General features: G+C 37.7%; 2 protein-coding genes and 1 long non-coding RNA gene across 8 annotated transcripts in view; 2 read left to right on the forward strand and 1 right to left on the reverse strand.

Annotated features, from left to right (window-relative positions):
• LOC141380851 (uncharacterized) overlaps positions 1–7961 on the reverse strand; it is a 38183-nt gene extending 30222 nt beyond the window's left edge. Inside the window, exons 1-2 of one of the 2 annotated variants that reach the window (XR_012400147.1) lie at positions 7737–7961; positions 4128–4193 (exon numbers count right to left, since the gene is read on the reverse strand). This is a non-coding gene — a long non-coding RNA (uncharacterized lncRNA). The remainder of the gene's footprint in view (positions 1–4127; positions 4194–7736) is intronic. The other variant, XR_012400148.1, reaches the window with a different exon arrangement.
• The window catches only part of pparab (peroxisome proliferator-activated receptor alpha b), a 70592-nt gene extending 61766 nt beyond the window's left edge, over positions 1–8826 (forward strand). The window contains exons 8-9 of one of the 4 annotated variants that reach the window (XR_012399899.1): positions 1–1025; positions 5612–8826. Coding sequence is in view for 2 of the 4 variants with exons in the window: in XM_009297698.5 (XP_009295973.2) it covers positions 1–245 (245 nt within the window). In the remaining 2 variants the exon portion in view is untranslated. 4 annotated transcript variants of the gene reach the window in all.
• The window catches only part of yars2 (tyrosyl-tRNA synthetase 2, mitochondrial), a 15523-nt gene continuing 6689 nt past the window's right edge, over positions 7985–16818 (forward strand). Inside the window, exons 1-2 of one of the 2 annotated variants that reach the window (XM_073942099.1) lie at positions 7985–8263; positions 10831–11118. In XM_073942099.1, coding sequence (XP_073798200.1) covers positions 10922–11118 — 197 coding nt within the window. In that variant the 5' untranslated portion in view covers positions 7985–8263; positions 10831–10921. Of the gene's footprint in view, positions 8264–10001; positions 10524–10830; positions 11119–16818 lie in introns of those variants that run through there. The other variant, NM_001143920.1, reaches the window with a different exon arrangement.

The following is a 16818-nucleotide window of genomic DNA, read 5'->3' on the forward strand; positions in this document are numbered from 1 at the left end:
ATCGTCCCGGTCTGGTGAACGTCCCGCATATCGAGCGAATGCAGGAGAGCATTGTTAACGTTCTCCATCTGCACCTGAAGAGCAACCACCCGGATCACGGCTTTCTGTTCCCCAAACTCCTGCAGAAGCTGGTGGACCTGCGTCAGCTGGTGACCGAACATGCACAACTCATACAGGAGATCAAGAAAACGGAGGACACGTCGCTGCATCCGCTGCTGCAGGAGATCTACAGAGACATGTACTGAAGACCCACATTTCCGGAAAAACACTGCTCTCTCAGGGGCCTGCCATCTTTTATAAGGAGCATCATATAAGCCACTGTTGGCCGGATTTCTGGAGTAATAACCACACGTGCAGAAAGATGATTTTCTGCGGTTGTTGACTTTGTTTGGAGAGAGAAATTCAAGACGATTCAAATGGAAATACAGTTGAAGACAAAAATTATTAGCCCTTAAATATTTCACAAATGATGCTGAACAGATTCAGGAATTTCTCACAGTATTTCCTATAATATTTTTTCTTCCGGAGATAGTCTTATTTGATTTATTTCAGCTAGAATAAAAGAAGCTTTTAATTTCTGGAAAAAAATTTTACGCCCCATTCACATGGGGCATCAGCGTCAAATCTTCCCACACACTTTGAATGGATGACGTCAAGCGTTGCTGAACTGAATTGTGGGTAGGTGGGCACTGCTTTAATGGCATTGCTCACAGCAGAAGTTGAACATTTCTCAACTTTTCAAGCACCAATGGATGCGCAAGCCAATCAGATCGCTTTATGCAAATGCATCCGACAGTAGTCAGTTACAGACTAATTTCATTGGCTGATGCTGCTATGATGATCGCGTCAGCCCTAACTCTTCGGTCAATATTATTAGCCCCCTTTTTTTGATTGTCTAAGCAGTGGTTCCCAAAGTGGGGTTCACGGGACAGGGGGGCGCTTGGTAATTTCCAAAAGTCAAATAAATTTTATTCAACTATTAGAATAGCCATATTTTATCCATAATCAACAGAAGATGAAAAATAGTAGCTCATAGTTACATCAAAAAGCAACAACGTGCAAATAAAAAGCCATCAGCCTTATAATTGTTTTCATAGGATCATGTGTTTACGTTAGATTAACAACAGCGTCAGCAGCAGCAGATTGATTTTATAGCATCAGGTTAAACTTTCTGACACCTTTATGGCAATCAAATACATTAAGAATAAAGACCGGCATAAATACAGAACATTTCGAATGATCTCTGAGAGGCGATCTCCAAAATTAAACCAAGAATGGACAAGAATGGTGCTGAAAATACCGTGTCCACCATTCTCTTTAGGTGAGGTTAATATTAAATTCAACAAATTAATGAATGACTATAAATTAAAACTTATGATTGTTAGACTCAATCCCGATTCTATTTTTATACCCCTTCCCCTTCCCCCTCAAAACTGACGGTGAAGGGGAAGGGCTTAAAATGTACCCCTTAGAAAAGGGACAGCACCTGCACCTGCACACGTCACCAAATATGATATAGCGATCTCTTGATGCATATGAGATCAACAATAGCGACTGCTGTAGTTATTCCAGTTGTGTTATTTTTGGTATTAATCTTCAGGACATCACTGAAGGCATATATCATGTTATCATGATGATCTACTGTGGCTATAAGATCGCAACTATACCGTGCATTTAGACAGTGGCCATATTCCTCAATATAAACACAAGAAAACAGCATTAACATTATAGCAGACACTGTTTAATGCTCATTCCCAGCCTCTAGACTTTTCTGACAGGGTATTCGAGTGTCAGAATGTTGTGGGACTGCTGTACAGGAGTTATTATTAGGGATTATAGATCGCGAAGTTTAACGGTTTTTATTTTAGCGTTTTTTTTAGCATGATGGTAAAACATGAACGCAGTAATGATTATATTAAAACGTGCTTGTTTTTCTTAATAATGACAAAAAATACTAATTTGTGCATCTCCTGAATTCCGTCATCTAGATGGTGTAGTCCGGGAAATTTTCTTACCCCTTGGTTTCGAGTGTGATCCTGAAAAATCTCTGTTCGAAGGTCTATCTACCCCTTCCCCTTAGCCCAACGCCTTCAAGCTAAAGAGCATTGGGACACCCCTACCCCTTCACGGAAATGCACCAAACAAGGGGTAGGGGTAAGGGGAAGGACTAAGGGGTAGAATTGGGATTAGGCCTTAGAGTGCTTTCACACCTGTGAATCGATTCAGTTGTTCTGAAACAGAGGTTACAAATGTTACATTGTTGCTCTTTGCTCTTGGAGCGGACCAAAAGAGCTAAAACAAGTCACGTGCGAGTAAACTCTCCTTACATTGGTCATTGTCAGGGTTTATTTTGCAGCGTCCCGCTAAACTGTCAGGAGAGGTGGTGGTTTGGTGGTGATTGACAGGGTGCGCGCGCTACGTGTCTGAGGAGAGATGCGGTGGGGAGGGGTGAGAAGGGTGCGCGACAATGCGTATTTGAGGACTGGGAGGAAGACGCGAGATTACCGAGAGATCGTCACTCGTTTGCGGGCATCCGGAGACTCGCGAAACTTCCCGCCCTACTCATAATTCTCTCTTCATATAGCCGTATGCCTATTACATATCCATAAAACACTGTGATATAATCGTGCTCGGATCAGATCACTTTCTCACTGCAATCCAACCGCTCCAGGGTTCGTTTCAATCGAGCCGAGACCACCTCATTCAAGCGATCTCGGAGCGATTACTTTGGCGCGGAACAGAGCGATATTGCCCTGTTCACATATGCCAAACGAGCCGCGCTAACTGGGCAAACGAGACACGTTCCGAAACAAAAGTGTAGGTGTGAAAGCGCCCTTAGACTGTTGCACTTTTTTTGTGTTTTCAATATGCTCATGTTTATATAGGCCTATTGTTGTGTGTGCAACATTTTTGTATTTATAACCACCTCAGAGGAATGTAGGGTTCTCGAGACGCTGGCTTTGTTTTTTGAGGGTCGCTGGCTGAAAAGTTTGGGAATGCCTGGTCTACAGAACAACTAATAATTCAGAAGGGCTAATAATTCTGACTTCAACTGTATGTATTTTTTTTTTTTTTTTTGTGGTGGGGGGGGGGGGGATAATAATGCATACTGGTATCTCAAGCCAGAAACTGTGAATAGACATCTTAAAATCCAACTTATTCAAACAGCAATATCGTTTTTTAAAATACTGACAGTGTACAGTTTTCAGTGAAAACACCGAAGTGACTTCCACCAACCGTGAACTAGTGAAGCTGATGTTTTAGTAATGCTACGTCATTAACATGGAGGTTTTCTGCTTTTTTAAATCAATAACTGCGCGAATGAAATGATGTCAGAATGCAGAACTCAACTCAATCTCTTTGCAGTCTGTTGCAAGGTTTTAGTTTGTACATTTCTTTCCCAGCTCAAAGGTTTTCATGAAATCGTGAATTATTTATTGCTTTATCAGTTCATGCATGATTAAAACAGCATATTCGGTTCATTTTGACCTTTTTTAGCGCAAATATAAAGAAGATACCTCACGACCGATGCCTTCAGAAAGAGCTCAGAGCACACGTTGTGCTGTTTTACTGAAATCTAGTGTTGAAAGGGTTAAAAGAAAAGAAACAAAGCCGGTTATAGCAGCTATACTTCATGCAGATTCAGCACAGAGTGTGTTTTTACTGCACTGAGAGAAAAATTGATTGCAATAATCAAGCAAACTACACATTTTGTTGAAACTTGGCCACCAGTTAAATGCAGTTATATATCTGAGATTTAGATTCATTCATTCATTTTCCTTCGACTTAGTCCTTTATTTTTCAGCGCAATGAACAGCCAACTATTCTGACATGTTTTACGCAGCGGATGCCCAATTTAGTTCATTAATTCCCCTACAACACATGTGTTTGGACTGTGGGGGAGACCGGAGCACCCCGAGGAAACCCATACCAACACGAGGAGAACATCCACACACTGACCCAGCTGGCACTCGAACCAGCGACCTTCTTGCTGTGAGGCCACAGTGCTAACCACTGAGCCACCGTGCCGCCCTCGATTTGGATTCATATTTTAAATTCTGATGATAAATGTAAAGATCTTACAAACACAGATTAGATTTATTGACTAAAGTTTTGCCTATTCTTACAGTATTTTCTTAATGATCATCCTCCAGCAGTCCATCGCCCTTTTTCTGAGAACCGCAGAGCCTCGTCTTCAGAGGAAAAAACATGTCTCATTATAAATTATTTTTATTTCACTAAATAAACCAGAAAGACAAGCTAATAGTGGAAATACATGTCAGATCAATCCAATCAAATACATGTCAAATGAATTGTTAATAGCAATTCCTTATTTCTGTTTAAATACGTTGTTGCGTAAAGGATTGTTCACTTTTTGTTTTGAGTTGATAGACATGTTTGATCATGGCTTTTGTGTATTTTCTTGCGCATCGCATTGCAAAAACTGGAAGTAGAAATAAGTTTTAAAACATTTTAACATTTTTTGAGAATGTATTTTGTTTCTATTCTTCTGCCCTGGAATTTTTTGCATAAATGCTTTAGCATCAATTAATCAATAATCGCTACTTTTACCCTGAAAGAGTCCAATGCTCTTGGTCAAATTGACAAATTTGCCCAAATAAATGTGCTCTGGGACATTTTTAACATTCAAATTTAATTGAAATAACTCCTCGAAAAGAATTTTGCTTGCAAAATTTAGCCGATCATGCATTCATTTGGCTACACATTGTGTTTAATATTGCAAAAATCGCTTCTTGTTAATAAGATAAGAGCCGTGTGCGTTTAAATTTCCGGTTACAAGTTGGATTCGCGGAAACACAACATTTGTAGGATTTTTTTGTGAATGTTTTTGGTCACTAGCTTGACTATTCTGAAGTTGTAAGCAGTGATATAGCTGTAATTGTCTCTTATCAGTTCAGAATGCTAAATTAATTGCACGAAAAGTCTGTATAATCTAATATAGAGCCATCTTGAATTGCGAACTAGTTAAGCGATGTTTTGAGGTATTTCGTTTTAAAACACATTCATACATTTATTTAACTGCTGGAGGTCATTGATTGCTATTTGTTACCACTTAGATTTATAACTCATTCGGTTCGTCGACAGCAACCAAAAAATTGGAATTTTCTAAAGTGAGCGACTTTCTATACAACATTTTTTTCTGCAACAAAAAAATAAAAATAGTAAATAATTTTGATCTTACAATAAAAATTTAATGCTAGGTTGCAGGATTTTCAGCACAATCTCACTGCAATTCGTTACTTTCTGATTGAGTAATACGTATGAATTCGTACAATCTCATTTGTACAATTTAGTATGATTTGCTCATCCCCCAATGACGGTTGGATTTAGGGGTGGGGTTTGGCGCCACGCCTCCTTTTTAAAATCATAGATTTTCGTTGAACAGAACTCGTTAGAATTCATAAATTAGCCACTAAACTGACAAAACCAGCCTGATCTCTCGAGAAAACGTAAGTATTTTACGTTTTGCCAGTTTAGTGGCTAATTCGTACGAATTCATACGAGTTCAGTTGTACGAAATTGTACGATTTTAAAAAGGAGGCTTGGCACCCAACCCCACCTCTAAACCCAATCATCATTGGGGGATGAGCAAATCATACTAAATTGTACGAATTAGATTCTACGAATTCATACGAATTAGCCACTAAATCAAAAAGGTACGAATTGCCGTGAGACTGTGTTGGACAAAACGTAAAGTAATGTTTCCTCATGAGATTAGGCTGGCAATTCTGACTGTTATTCACAGTTTTAAGTTTATATTTTACAGCTCTAACATTCTATTTTAGAATTACAACATAAATGCAAACAAAGGTTAAATTTGTGGAAATAGCTATGCTAATATCTAGGAGAAACATCTGAATTGTGAAATTTAAACTCAAAGATATAAGAACGCAATTGAGAATTGTGAGATACAATATTTTTTTATATATAATTTAAGTTGAAACAAGCTATCATCCTGCAAATTGTTGTCAAAATGAGCAGTACTGAGTCATGCAAACTGTATCCATGAGCCTGCACAAATCCTCCGCCCGTTTTCCTGCAAAGGGATACACTTAAACTGTACAATTATCTTTGGTAACTGGAAATGTGGAGATTTGTAACCCTGTAAATAGTTGATGCTAGACTGCGGTATGTTTTTGACTTTATCATTAATGCTTTTTAATATTGTATGCATCTAGGTATTATGCACTACCGAGATTATGATCTTGTTGTTGATTGAAATTTATCTTTTTATACTAAAGCAAAGGTATCTTTATTAATATATATCAAATGTTGTGAAATACAGGTTTTATGCAATGTAATGTAAATACAGAGGAAGATTTGTCATCGAACGACACTTGCATGGAAATTCATGTCGCAATTTCCACATTCCTTTTTAATTCCTACAAGCGTGAGGACCTGCACATTTCGACCTCAGATGGAACATGTGGATACATTACATTGAATCATTAATGTTCTTGAGTGATCGTTTTGCCATAAAGCAAGATGTCGGAAACGTCTGAACCATGTCGACCAATCTAATGCTTATGATCATTTTATTGATGTTTGGTCCTCACCTAATATACTGTACTGTGATCCCTGATGAGGTCTCAGGTAAACATTGGAGGTACTGATATAGAAATCATTGAACTGCCTGTGAAGCAAGTCAAGCCAAATGGTTTTGTAAATCTAGCCAGCTTTTCTTTTATTATCACCATTGAGATGCACTCCCATACTGTCAGGACATTAGTAAATGCAGTAAAACACGTTTTGTGTGCATTGTACATCGTTTTTTTGTGTCTAATTATTATATCATGCGGTGGTTTAACTTGACTTAAATCCCATCAGAATGTTTGTTAGTTTATCCACCTTGTTAATTTCCCTTTGCATTTATAAAATGTTTGCTTAAAGCCCATCACACCATGGTAATTTTATATACGTTAGCAAAGTTCACAACTAAACCTACGATAAAGAATGTAAACAGCAAACGATTTAAACTGACAACCAATCAGAATCAGCCCTATATAAAGACAGCCCGAATCTTTAAATAGGTAGATGACAAAATAACACACGGGTTAAGCTTGACATTATCACTAAATAATAGACCCTTTTCATATTTCCAGGTCATCATAGTTGGGTAAACGTAAACCACAATGAATGTGAGAGTACAACAAATATTTTTTTACAATCATATTTGCTTAAATAGTAAAAGAAAAACACCACAATGGTGTTTTATTTTATATTGTGCTTACCTTAGTGGTTAGACTTGACTTAAAAATCCCATCAGAGTGTGCTGTATTCATCCACCGCAATTACTTTCACCTTGCATTTATAGACTGCTTAAAGCCCATCACACCATATAAAATATTTATGAAATGTTTGCTTAAAGCCCATCATACCATGATAGTTTTACATTAGCATTGTTCACAACTAAACCGGCGATAAAGAATGGAGACCGTTAAAACCACTCCAACGATTTAAATGGACAACCAATCAGAGTCAGCCCTGCCATAAATGAGTGTGAATATTTAAATAGGTAGATGACAAAACAACACAACAGTTAAGCTCGACATTTTCATTAAATAATACCCTTTTCTTATTTCCGGGTCGTCATAGTTGGGTAAACTTAAACCACAATGAATGTGAGAGTACAACAAATATTTTTTTACAATCATATTTGCTTAAATAATAAAAGAAAAACGCCACGATGGTGTTTTATTTTATATTGTGCTTACCTTAGTGGTTAGACTTGACTTAAATCCCATCAAAGTGTGCTGTATTCATCCACCTCATTCACTTTCACCTTGCTTTTATAAACTGCTTAAAGCCCATCACATATATTTATAAAGTATTTGCTTAAAGCCCGTCATACCCTGATTGTTATACGTTAGCATTATTCACAACTAAGCCGACGATAAAAAAAAATTAAGACCGTTAGAATCACTCCAACGATTTAAACTGACAACCAATCAGAATCAGCCCTGCCCTAAAAGACCGCGAATATTTAAATCGGCAGAAGGCATAAACACAACGGTTAAGCTCTAGATTTTCGTTCAATAATACATTAGATTTCGGGTTTTTCGTCATATCCCATTGTATAACAGCAGGATATTCAATATGACACGTGTGGAATAAAAATATTTTGTATTTCTGGTCATTTTTAAGATTATTTTATCCACTATTATAGGAAGGAAACGAAAGACTTTATTTGGGAATTTATTTGGTAAGAAATAAAGGCAGTACAGCATTAGAACAACGCAGGGTAAGTGAATGAGTTGTTATTTTTGAGTAATTTATTTCTTCAAAACATGTTACAGTGCGTTAGTTGTGACTTATAGGCCTAATTCTTGGTGTGAACACGTTGCTTTTGTCACACTTAAAATGGAAAGTCAAAGCATTTTATCTTGCAAAATGTATAGTTATGTTAGTATGTTTTTCTGATGTGTCACATTTGGTGCCTTTTGGATCCATATTGAGAAACTGTAAAACTTTCGGTTTATTATGGCACGGGTGAACGAAACTCAGAGCAAAATATTGTTGATTTCCAAGTAATCAAGTGTTATTAAAAACTATTCAAGTTCACAATATTCCCAAGTTGAAGAAAAGGAAAGTTTTGTAATATGTGCTGATTGTGCAAATATAAAGTACTACGTTATTTTTGTTTCTTGTTCAATTGAAATGTTTGATTGCTTAGCTTTTCTAACTTGCTTGATGTTTTTCATGTAACTTTAGAAGGGATTTTAACGTCTCTGTCTTGTTAGTCTCTTTAGCTCAGGTCACAGTAAAGTTCACTGTCATTTCTAATAAATCCTTTTTTAAACTGGTTCTACACAGATCTGTGACTTCACTAGCTGATTGTTACTAATACTGCTGCAAAAATGTGTTTTTTGTTGTATTTTTGCATAGTAATGTTTGACAAATGTGTTTAGTCCTGTCTAAAAAATAAAAGACATCTTTATAAAACTCAAACGCTATCCAATATACATAATTAATGTACATAATTTTGGAAAATCGTTATATAGCGCCTTCAATGGTTTACAGTCGAAAAACAATGTTGGTAGTATTTTTATACAGCAATTTGATGACAAATATTTTTATTTTTCCGCTTTTTTTTAAATTATGTGATAATTTTTGAATATTTAACCATTTATTTTTATTAAGTCATATTATATTGTAAATTACTCTCAGAAAGAAAGTTTAGCGCCATCACGTGGTAGCCTCACTCGAAGGTCATTTGTTGGCTCGGTGACCATTCAACAAACACACATATTTAAACGTCTTCACTTTTCTAATGTATGAATGCAGATGTGAAGACAGAAAGTTATTGGGATATTAATGTGATTAAGTGGAAGATTGATGCTTTTGGTCCTCCATGCGACTTTTCTCTTTCTCTCTCTTTTTTTTTTTTTTTTTACATTTTACATGTATACAACATGAACAAGTATATGATGTAGAAAAGTTGATGATAAACTATAAAAAAATATTGTATTTAATAATATTAAATTAATATGCCTTTAGTTATTTATAAAATTATAAATTGGATAACATTATAAATGTATATATTTTTGTTTACATTTTCTAAATGTACTGTTGGCTAAAAAACAATAAATGAATAATTAAACTCATGAAGAATATTAATAAAATAAATAGTTCTTATAATCTGGAAAAACATTTTTTATTTGCACAAATAAACCGTAATTAATTAATGTTTAATATAACAATCTGTATTTACAATAAAATAGAACTATTATAATGTATAAATTATGAACTTAATTTTTTAATTTTACATTTAAAAAACGAATTAAAGTGTCCATGACAAAGATAAACAAGTCACGTAACTTCTGTGAAACATCTCAGTAAATGTTTGCATAATTGTTTATTTGATTATAATATTTCACATATTATTTTACGATACTGATTATATCAAAGTTTAATGTAATTATTTGTAGAACTATTTAAAAGTAAATGAATGTTTTTTTTCCCACACTCCCCCATCTGTCCACGTGGTGACGCAAACATCCGCCAAACCTCCCATCCAACATGGCTGCGTCCATAGCCCGGTCATGCTGCAGAGTAAAGTCACATTTCATCCTCAGAAAAACGTCGTATTGTAAATTATTATTTCACTCCTCCGCATCCAAAACCAGCAGCCTCCTCTCCTCTCTCCATAACCGGGGTCTCCTGAAGGACTCTTTCCCGGAGGTCGCGGCTCAAGCCGAAATCCCGGATCTCCTGCGCTCCGGTCCGCAGTCGATATACTGCGGCTTCGACCCCACCGCCGACAGCCTGCACGCTGGAAACCTGCTCGCCATCATCGGCCTGCTGCACTTTCGATCCGCGGGGCATCACATCATCGCGCTGCTCGGCGGAGCCACGGCGCAGATCGGCGACCCGAGCGGGAGGCAGACCGAGAGAGAGCGCCTGTCCCCGGCCGCGGTGCAGGAGAACGCCCGCGGGATTCTGGAGAGTCTCCACCGGATCTTCACCCACCACGAGCTGTACTTCTGCCCGGACTCCAGCAGGTAGTGACGGATGCTTTCAAAGCACTGCTTCATAAAGCTTCGAAAATTATCTTTTGTGTCAGTGCAGTCCCAAAACTGAAGACGAGATGAGACTTTTTAGAGACAGTTTTATATGGATTTATTGATCATTCTTACTGTTCAGGGAACGCAAACTGTCGTAGATTATTAAAGATGCAAACCCTTCACTGCACAACAGTTGCACCTTCAGCACACCTCCTAATTCCTGCAGCATGAGGACTTTATCATTGTTTATGGTTCAATTGTTTGAAGTGATAAAAATCTTGGTTTCTCCCATCACTGTCAACAGGCTCGGCCGGCTCACAGTGCTCAACAACCGCAGCTGGTATAAAGACTATGACCTGCTGGAGTTTTTCTCAGAGGTGGGCAGGAGTTTTCGAATGGGCACGATGCTCAGCAGACACAGCGTCCAGACACGGCTAAAGAGCGCGGAGGGCATGAGCTTCACAGAGTTCTCCTATCAGCTCTTCCAGGCGTTCGACTTCTACCAGCTCCATCAGCTGCACGGATGCAGGATCCAGCTCGGAGGAACAGACCAGCTGGGAAACATCATGAGCGGACACGAGTTCATACACAGGTGGGAGGATTTGGTGCTGGAGTCTTCTTGGGCCAGTAGGTGGCGACAAGTGCATGTGTTAATTAGTGATTCGTTGAGTATTAATTAGGTACTATATAGGAATGCGTGACATATGTCTGTGCAGAATATTGAAATAAAACCAGCAGATTAATACGAAATGTTTTTTAGGGTACTGTAGCTAAAACTTATTCTGCGAAATAAAAAATAACTTATAAACTTTTATTGAAGGTTTACTATGCTAGTTCAATTAAAACCATGTTTTTATAGTCTTATATCTACCAAAACTGTTTACAAATTGTGCATAAATCATTGAAGCCTTTGAATATTATTCAATAATTAATACTGAAAATAATATCAAAATTGAATAAATATAATTTACGCACATTTACATAAGTAAATAAATAGACTCAATAATGGGATAAAAATCTGTGAAACTCGCGATATAGTTTGCAGTATAGAGGTAAGGGCTGCAACAACGAATCGATTAAATCGATAAAAATTTATTACTAAAAGCGTTGGCAACGAATTTCATTATCGATTCGTTGTGTCCCGCGACACGGAGACGTTTGATTAAAAAAAAGAACACTTTAGTTCAGTGCGGAGTGGAGAAAACACGGCCCCTCTCCATTTCTCGTGCACTGATACAGAGTTCAGCGCCTCAAAAAGACAGGGATGATGCGGAAGAATCACTACACAATTCTACTTTTGTTCCGTTTTGAATTGAGAACCGAAAAGTACCTGGTGCTGGTTTCTTTGTGTCTGGCGCTGAGCCAGGGAAAGACAGCGGGGTTTAGCTGGTTTTGTTTTTGGTATTCCTGACACATTCAGTGATAGACGGCATTAAAACAAAAAACTCTTACCCTAATGCTGTGTTCACACCAGACGCGGAACTCGTGGATAAATCGCGCTATTCGCACGTAAATTGCCGCATGAACATTTGAGTTTACTCGCTTCATTCGCGCGTGAAATCCGCTTCATTCGTGTGTCAAATTCACTTCAGAACAGACGCGGATTCGCGTGATGGGCAGGGCTTCTGTCTGCCCCGTGACTCTAGCTTCATAGCTAAAAGGCTAACATGGATTTTATGTAGAAAATAACAGTGTTTATGTGCTTTATGAAGGATGATAAACAGCGTCGATACATTTAGAGCCGTGTCTGAGTCCACTACAACTTTTCAGAGGTGCATCCAGCTCTTTAAGCTCATAAACTCCTCCAGAAACTGAACCTGGCTGATGGAGGTTTTCAGCGGTGCTTCTGACTGAGCCCAGCCCAGTTTGATGAACTTCTTGTCTGTGTCTGCTGGAGGATTTCCCCCGGGACACCGACAACAGGCGATACGTCACAGTCAAGCCCCCACAAGAGCAAGCTCCTGATTGGTTAACGCGGCGTGAATGTCCGCTGAAGTTCAGATTTTCGAATTTGAGTGATTCACGCGAAACGCGCATCAAACGCGCAAAACGCTTAATTCGCGCCACGCCATTCGTACATATCACGGCATTCGCACCGCGCCATTTGCGCGTATCGCACCGCAGGATGTCTATTCGCGCGTTTGCATTGACTTAACATGTAAATCACTCGCGCTTGACGCGCATTCTGCGTCTGGTGTGAACGCAGCATCATAAGATCTAAACTGTGTTTCCTACAAAAAGACAAAGCAGGTTATGTTCCACAGCTGCCTTTTTTTTGTTTTTTGCTCGATATTACGAGCACTGCTCCGTTTAAGCAGTCGCAATATGCGCTGAGCCAGAGAGCATGCGCTGAGGAGAGCTCTCAGTAAGGGACCGTCGGAAAAATGCTGCTTCTTTTTCTGTTTTTTCTTTTCGAAAACAAAACCAACTTAACTCTGCTGAAAGACGTGTCATAGTATCACAATTACGCAGCGTTTTAATCATCTAATACGTCACTTATGCTTTAGATATGTAAATACACACAAGTACTAGTAAAACAAGACATTTAGAGTTTGTAAAACACACAAGGAAGTCTAACAATCCATTCAAATATAATTTGCTGATGTGTTTTATTCATGTCAGATACACATTACACATAGGGAAAGTAACTATAAAGTTGAATCTACGCTTCTCTAAGTTCACCAGCCGCTTACTTGCATGTATTTTGGGAGTAGCTTATAAATGTACCTGCTGAATGCTGCGTGTTTTGCTTTTATGAATGAGGCAGCGGCCGCAAGTAAACATGGAGACGTCCATCTCACGGTATAAATCAAGATCACTTACACGTTTATGTGAATTGGAAGTAGTCAGGTAGTTGATAACATTTTTGGATCCTTCATTTTTCCATCTGTTTTCATGTATAGCTGCACTGCAGAAAACTTTTCTTTCTTAGTCATTTTCTCTCGTTTCCAGTTCAAATATCTAAAAAATCTTCGTCAAGACCAGACAAGAAAAATGGCATGAGAAAACGAAGTGATGCTGTTTGAGATTATATCTTATTAAGATCATTTTTCTTACCCCATTGGCAAATAATTTTGCTTGTTTTAAGCAAACAATCACTTAATTCTGAGGTTAAGTGATTTCTTAAGCTATTTCATGTGTCTAGTATGTATCTTAATTTCAAAACATTTAGATATTTGGATTGAAAACAGTTTATTAATATTATTATTATTATTATTATAACAGCTCAGGGATGAGCTTTTTTGAATAAAGGGTTGGAAATTAAGGCTTTTCTTGTTTTTTTTTTAATCCGATTAATCAAAAAATAATCGACAGATTAATCGATTATTAAAATAATCGTTAGTTGCAGCCCTAATAGAGGGAAACATTCTGCCCACTGTAAACTAGACTTTTGATAATAATAACTATAAATCGGTCCATGCAATGATTTATTAGTAAAATGATCAGTAACATGAGTGCAATACATGCATTTATGAGCCTGTTTACAGATTTACTGACATGCTCTTACTTTCAATTCACTCATAGATTCAGTTGAATGTTATGTAATGAAATGTAATCAAGGGATTTTGCTGCAGCAGGCGGAAAGATATCATGCAGCGCCTAAAAGTAGTCCCCAGCAATAAACCCTACACCAGAATGAATGTACAGTTCCTAGTAATCTCAACCTAGGAAATAGCAACTTTTCATTTCTATTGGTCTTTTAGTGCACAATGGAGCTACAGAAGAGTCAAGCTTTTAATAGGAAAATTATCTAAACCAGTGGTTCTCAAAATTTTTTCTTCAAGTACCACCTTAGAAAAAAATTGTCTCTCCAAGTACCACCAAAATGAGCAGTATTGAAATACAGTAGCGTAGTAGGCCCAGTAGAGCAGCTACAACTCTGCACAGTAAAAAAACGTGGCAGATTACCCCAGAAATATAGGCTATATGTCATATATGGCACATTATATACATCATTTTTGATACGTTTAGAAATATATGTAGCATGTACATGATGTATTTCATTCCTCCACGTACCACTAGAAGGAAGCCTGCGTACCACTAGTGGTACACGTACCACAGTTGAGAACCACTGATCTAAACTCTTTGGTCATTTTTAGCAAGATTCTAATGGTCTAATCTGAATTCATAATCTATGCTAAGCTGAAAGTGCTCCTGCCTGACCCGGAGATTGGAAGAATGAATTAAACAATGGTAAAGCTCAACTGTTGACTCTAGGAGAGCTGTAAAATGAGCCTATTTTCAAAACAAGTGGAGTGTTGATTAAAGATTTTAGTTAAGAAACTCTCAAAATTAATCAGCAGATTTATTTTAAACACAATTCTGTGCAGAAATAGCAACAAAAAAAAATAGAAGCCGTTTTTTAAAATGTTTTATATTTAGTGCTATATGAATACACAGCAATACATTTTAAATGACTAATAATAAACATTTTGTAATGTCATCAAATTATCTAAATATGACAATGACAAGTGTTTTTTTTCACTGTATGGCCAATTACAATCAATATTTTAAATTGGTGTTATCTGTAAATCATGATAACAAATGAAATGTATAGGTCATTGTTTCGCTCCATTTTTACTTTAAATTAAACATTCTCATATATATTTCCCCAATTTCTGTTTAACGCAGAAATTATTTCAGCACATTTCTAATCATAATAGTGTTAATAACTCATTTCTAATAACTGATTTATTTTCTCTTTGTCATGATGACAGTAAATAATATTAGACTAGATATTCTTCAAGACACTTCTATACAGCTTAAAGAGACATTTAAAGGCTTCACTAGGTTAATTAGGGTAAAGTTAGGGTAATTAGGCAAGTTATTGTATAACGATGGTTTGTTCTGTAGACTATCGAAAAAAATATAGCTTAAAGGGGCTAATAATTTTTTCCTTAAAATGGTTCTTAAAAAATTCAAAACAGCTTTTATTCGAGCCAAAATAAAACAAATAAGTAGAAAAAATATTATCAGACATACTGTGAAAATTTCCTTGCTCTGTTAAACATCATTTGGGAAATATTTAAAAAGAGAAAAAAAATCTAAGGGGGGGGATAATTCTGACTTCAACTGTGTGTGTGTGTGTGTGTGTGTGTGTGTGTGTGCGTGTGTGCGTGTGCGTGTGTGCATAGTCAAGCCCAATTATTATTATTTTTTTAACCAGCAATTTTATTTGTGACCTAAAATGACACAGGCTTCTCCCGAAATATAATAAGATGACGCATAAGAGGCCTCATTGTTGGAAAAATATATATTTCTCAGCTTTTGTTTACATTTTAACAAAAAACATTAAAGAGCCCATATTATGGGTTTTTGAAAATTCCCCTCCATGTAGTGTGTAACACAGCTCTAAGTGAAGTGAAGTATCCAGCTAAGGCTTAAATCTGTAAGAATACAGTGTTTAAAACTGTTGATTCATCTATAAAAGAGTCGATTCATAGTGCTTCAAACGAGTCGCCTTGATACCGAGTCATTAGGTGTTTCGCCATGACGTACGAACGAAACAAAGTTTTTCACGTGCACGCGCAAACCCGGGAGATTTCAAACCTGAGGCCACGCCCTCTGACGCAGTAACCCAGACACACACACACACACACCCACAAACACACGCACACAAACATGCCGGTCGATTGAAGTCACATTGCAGATGGATATATTGAGTCTCTACCCAAAGATGAAACCTCAGCATTATAGCCAAGCAGTTGGAAACTACTGGAAACTTCTGGAAACTACATGCTACAAAGAATACTTCATCTGCGTTTGTTAAAGGAAGGATCAGTAACTTACTGATGGACATCAGGATGGGTTTCTTCCATTTCTCAAGTGTAAGTACGTGCGGTTAAAGTTGTTGCCTCGTTGACTCGAGCTTGCAAATGTATTTAGTTGTGATTTGTTACTTGTAACCGCGTGTACTGTATCAGGTTAACTGGATATTTTATCTTATCGCGTGCAAAGTCACGTTAAAAACGCGACGCGTGCTGTTTGTTTATGGAGCTCCGTGCTAGAGTTCTGCTCCCGCGATTTATTCGGAAATTTATTCCCGCGCCGCAGAAATCTGGCGCGGGGACAGCCGCGGGAATAAATTTCCGAATAAATCGCGGGAGCGGTCGGTAACGGGTTTAATTTGGGACGGGAGCGGGCTGTCTAGCAATATCACGGATATTGCTATGCGAATTAGAAAGAGAGAGTCTGCGTGGTGCTTGTGTGTGTGTTAGTGCGCACGCGCGCGTATGTGAGAGAGAGAGAGAGAGAGAGAGAGAGCGAGCGAACGAACGAGCTTTGTGCTGTG

The sequence above is a fragment of the Danio rerio genome, chromosome 25 (assembly GCF_049306965.1).
Source record: "Danio rerio strain Tuebingen ecotype United States chromosome 25, GRCz12tu, whole genome shotgun sequence".
In the NCBI taxonomy this organism is placed as follows: Eukaryota; Metazoa; Chordata; class Actinopteri; order Cypriniformes; family Danionidae; genus Danio; species Danio rerio.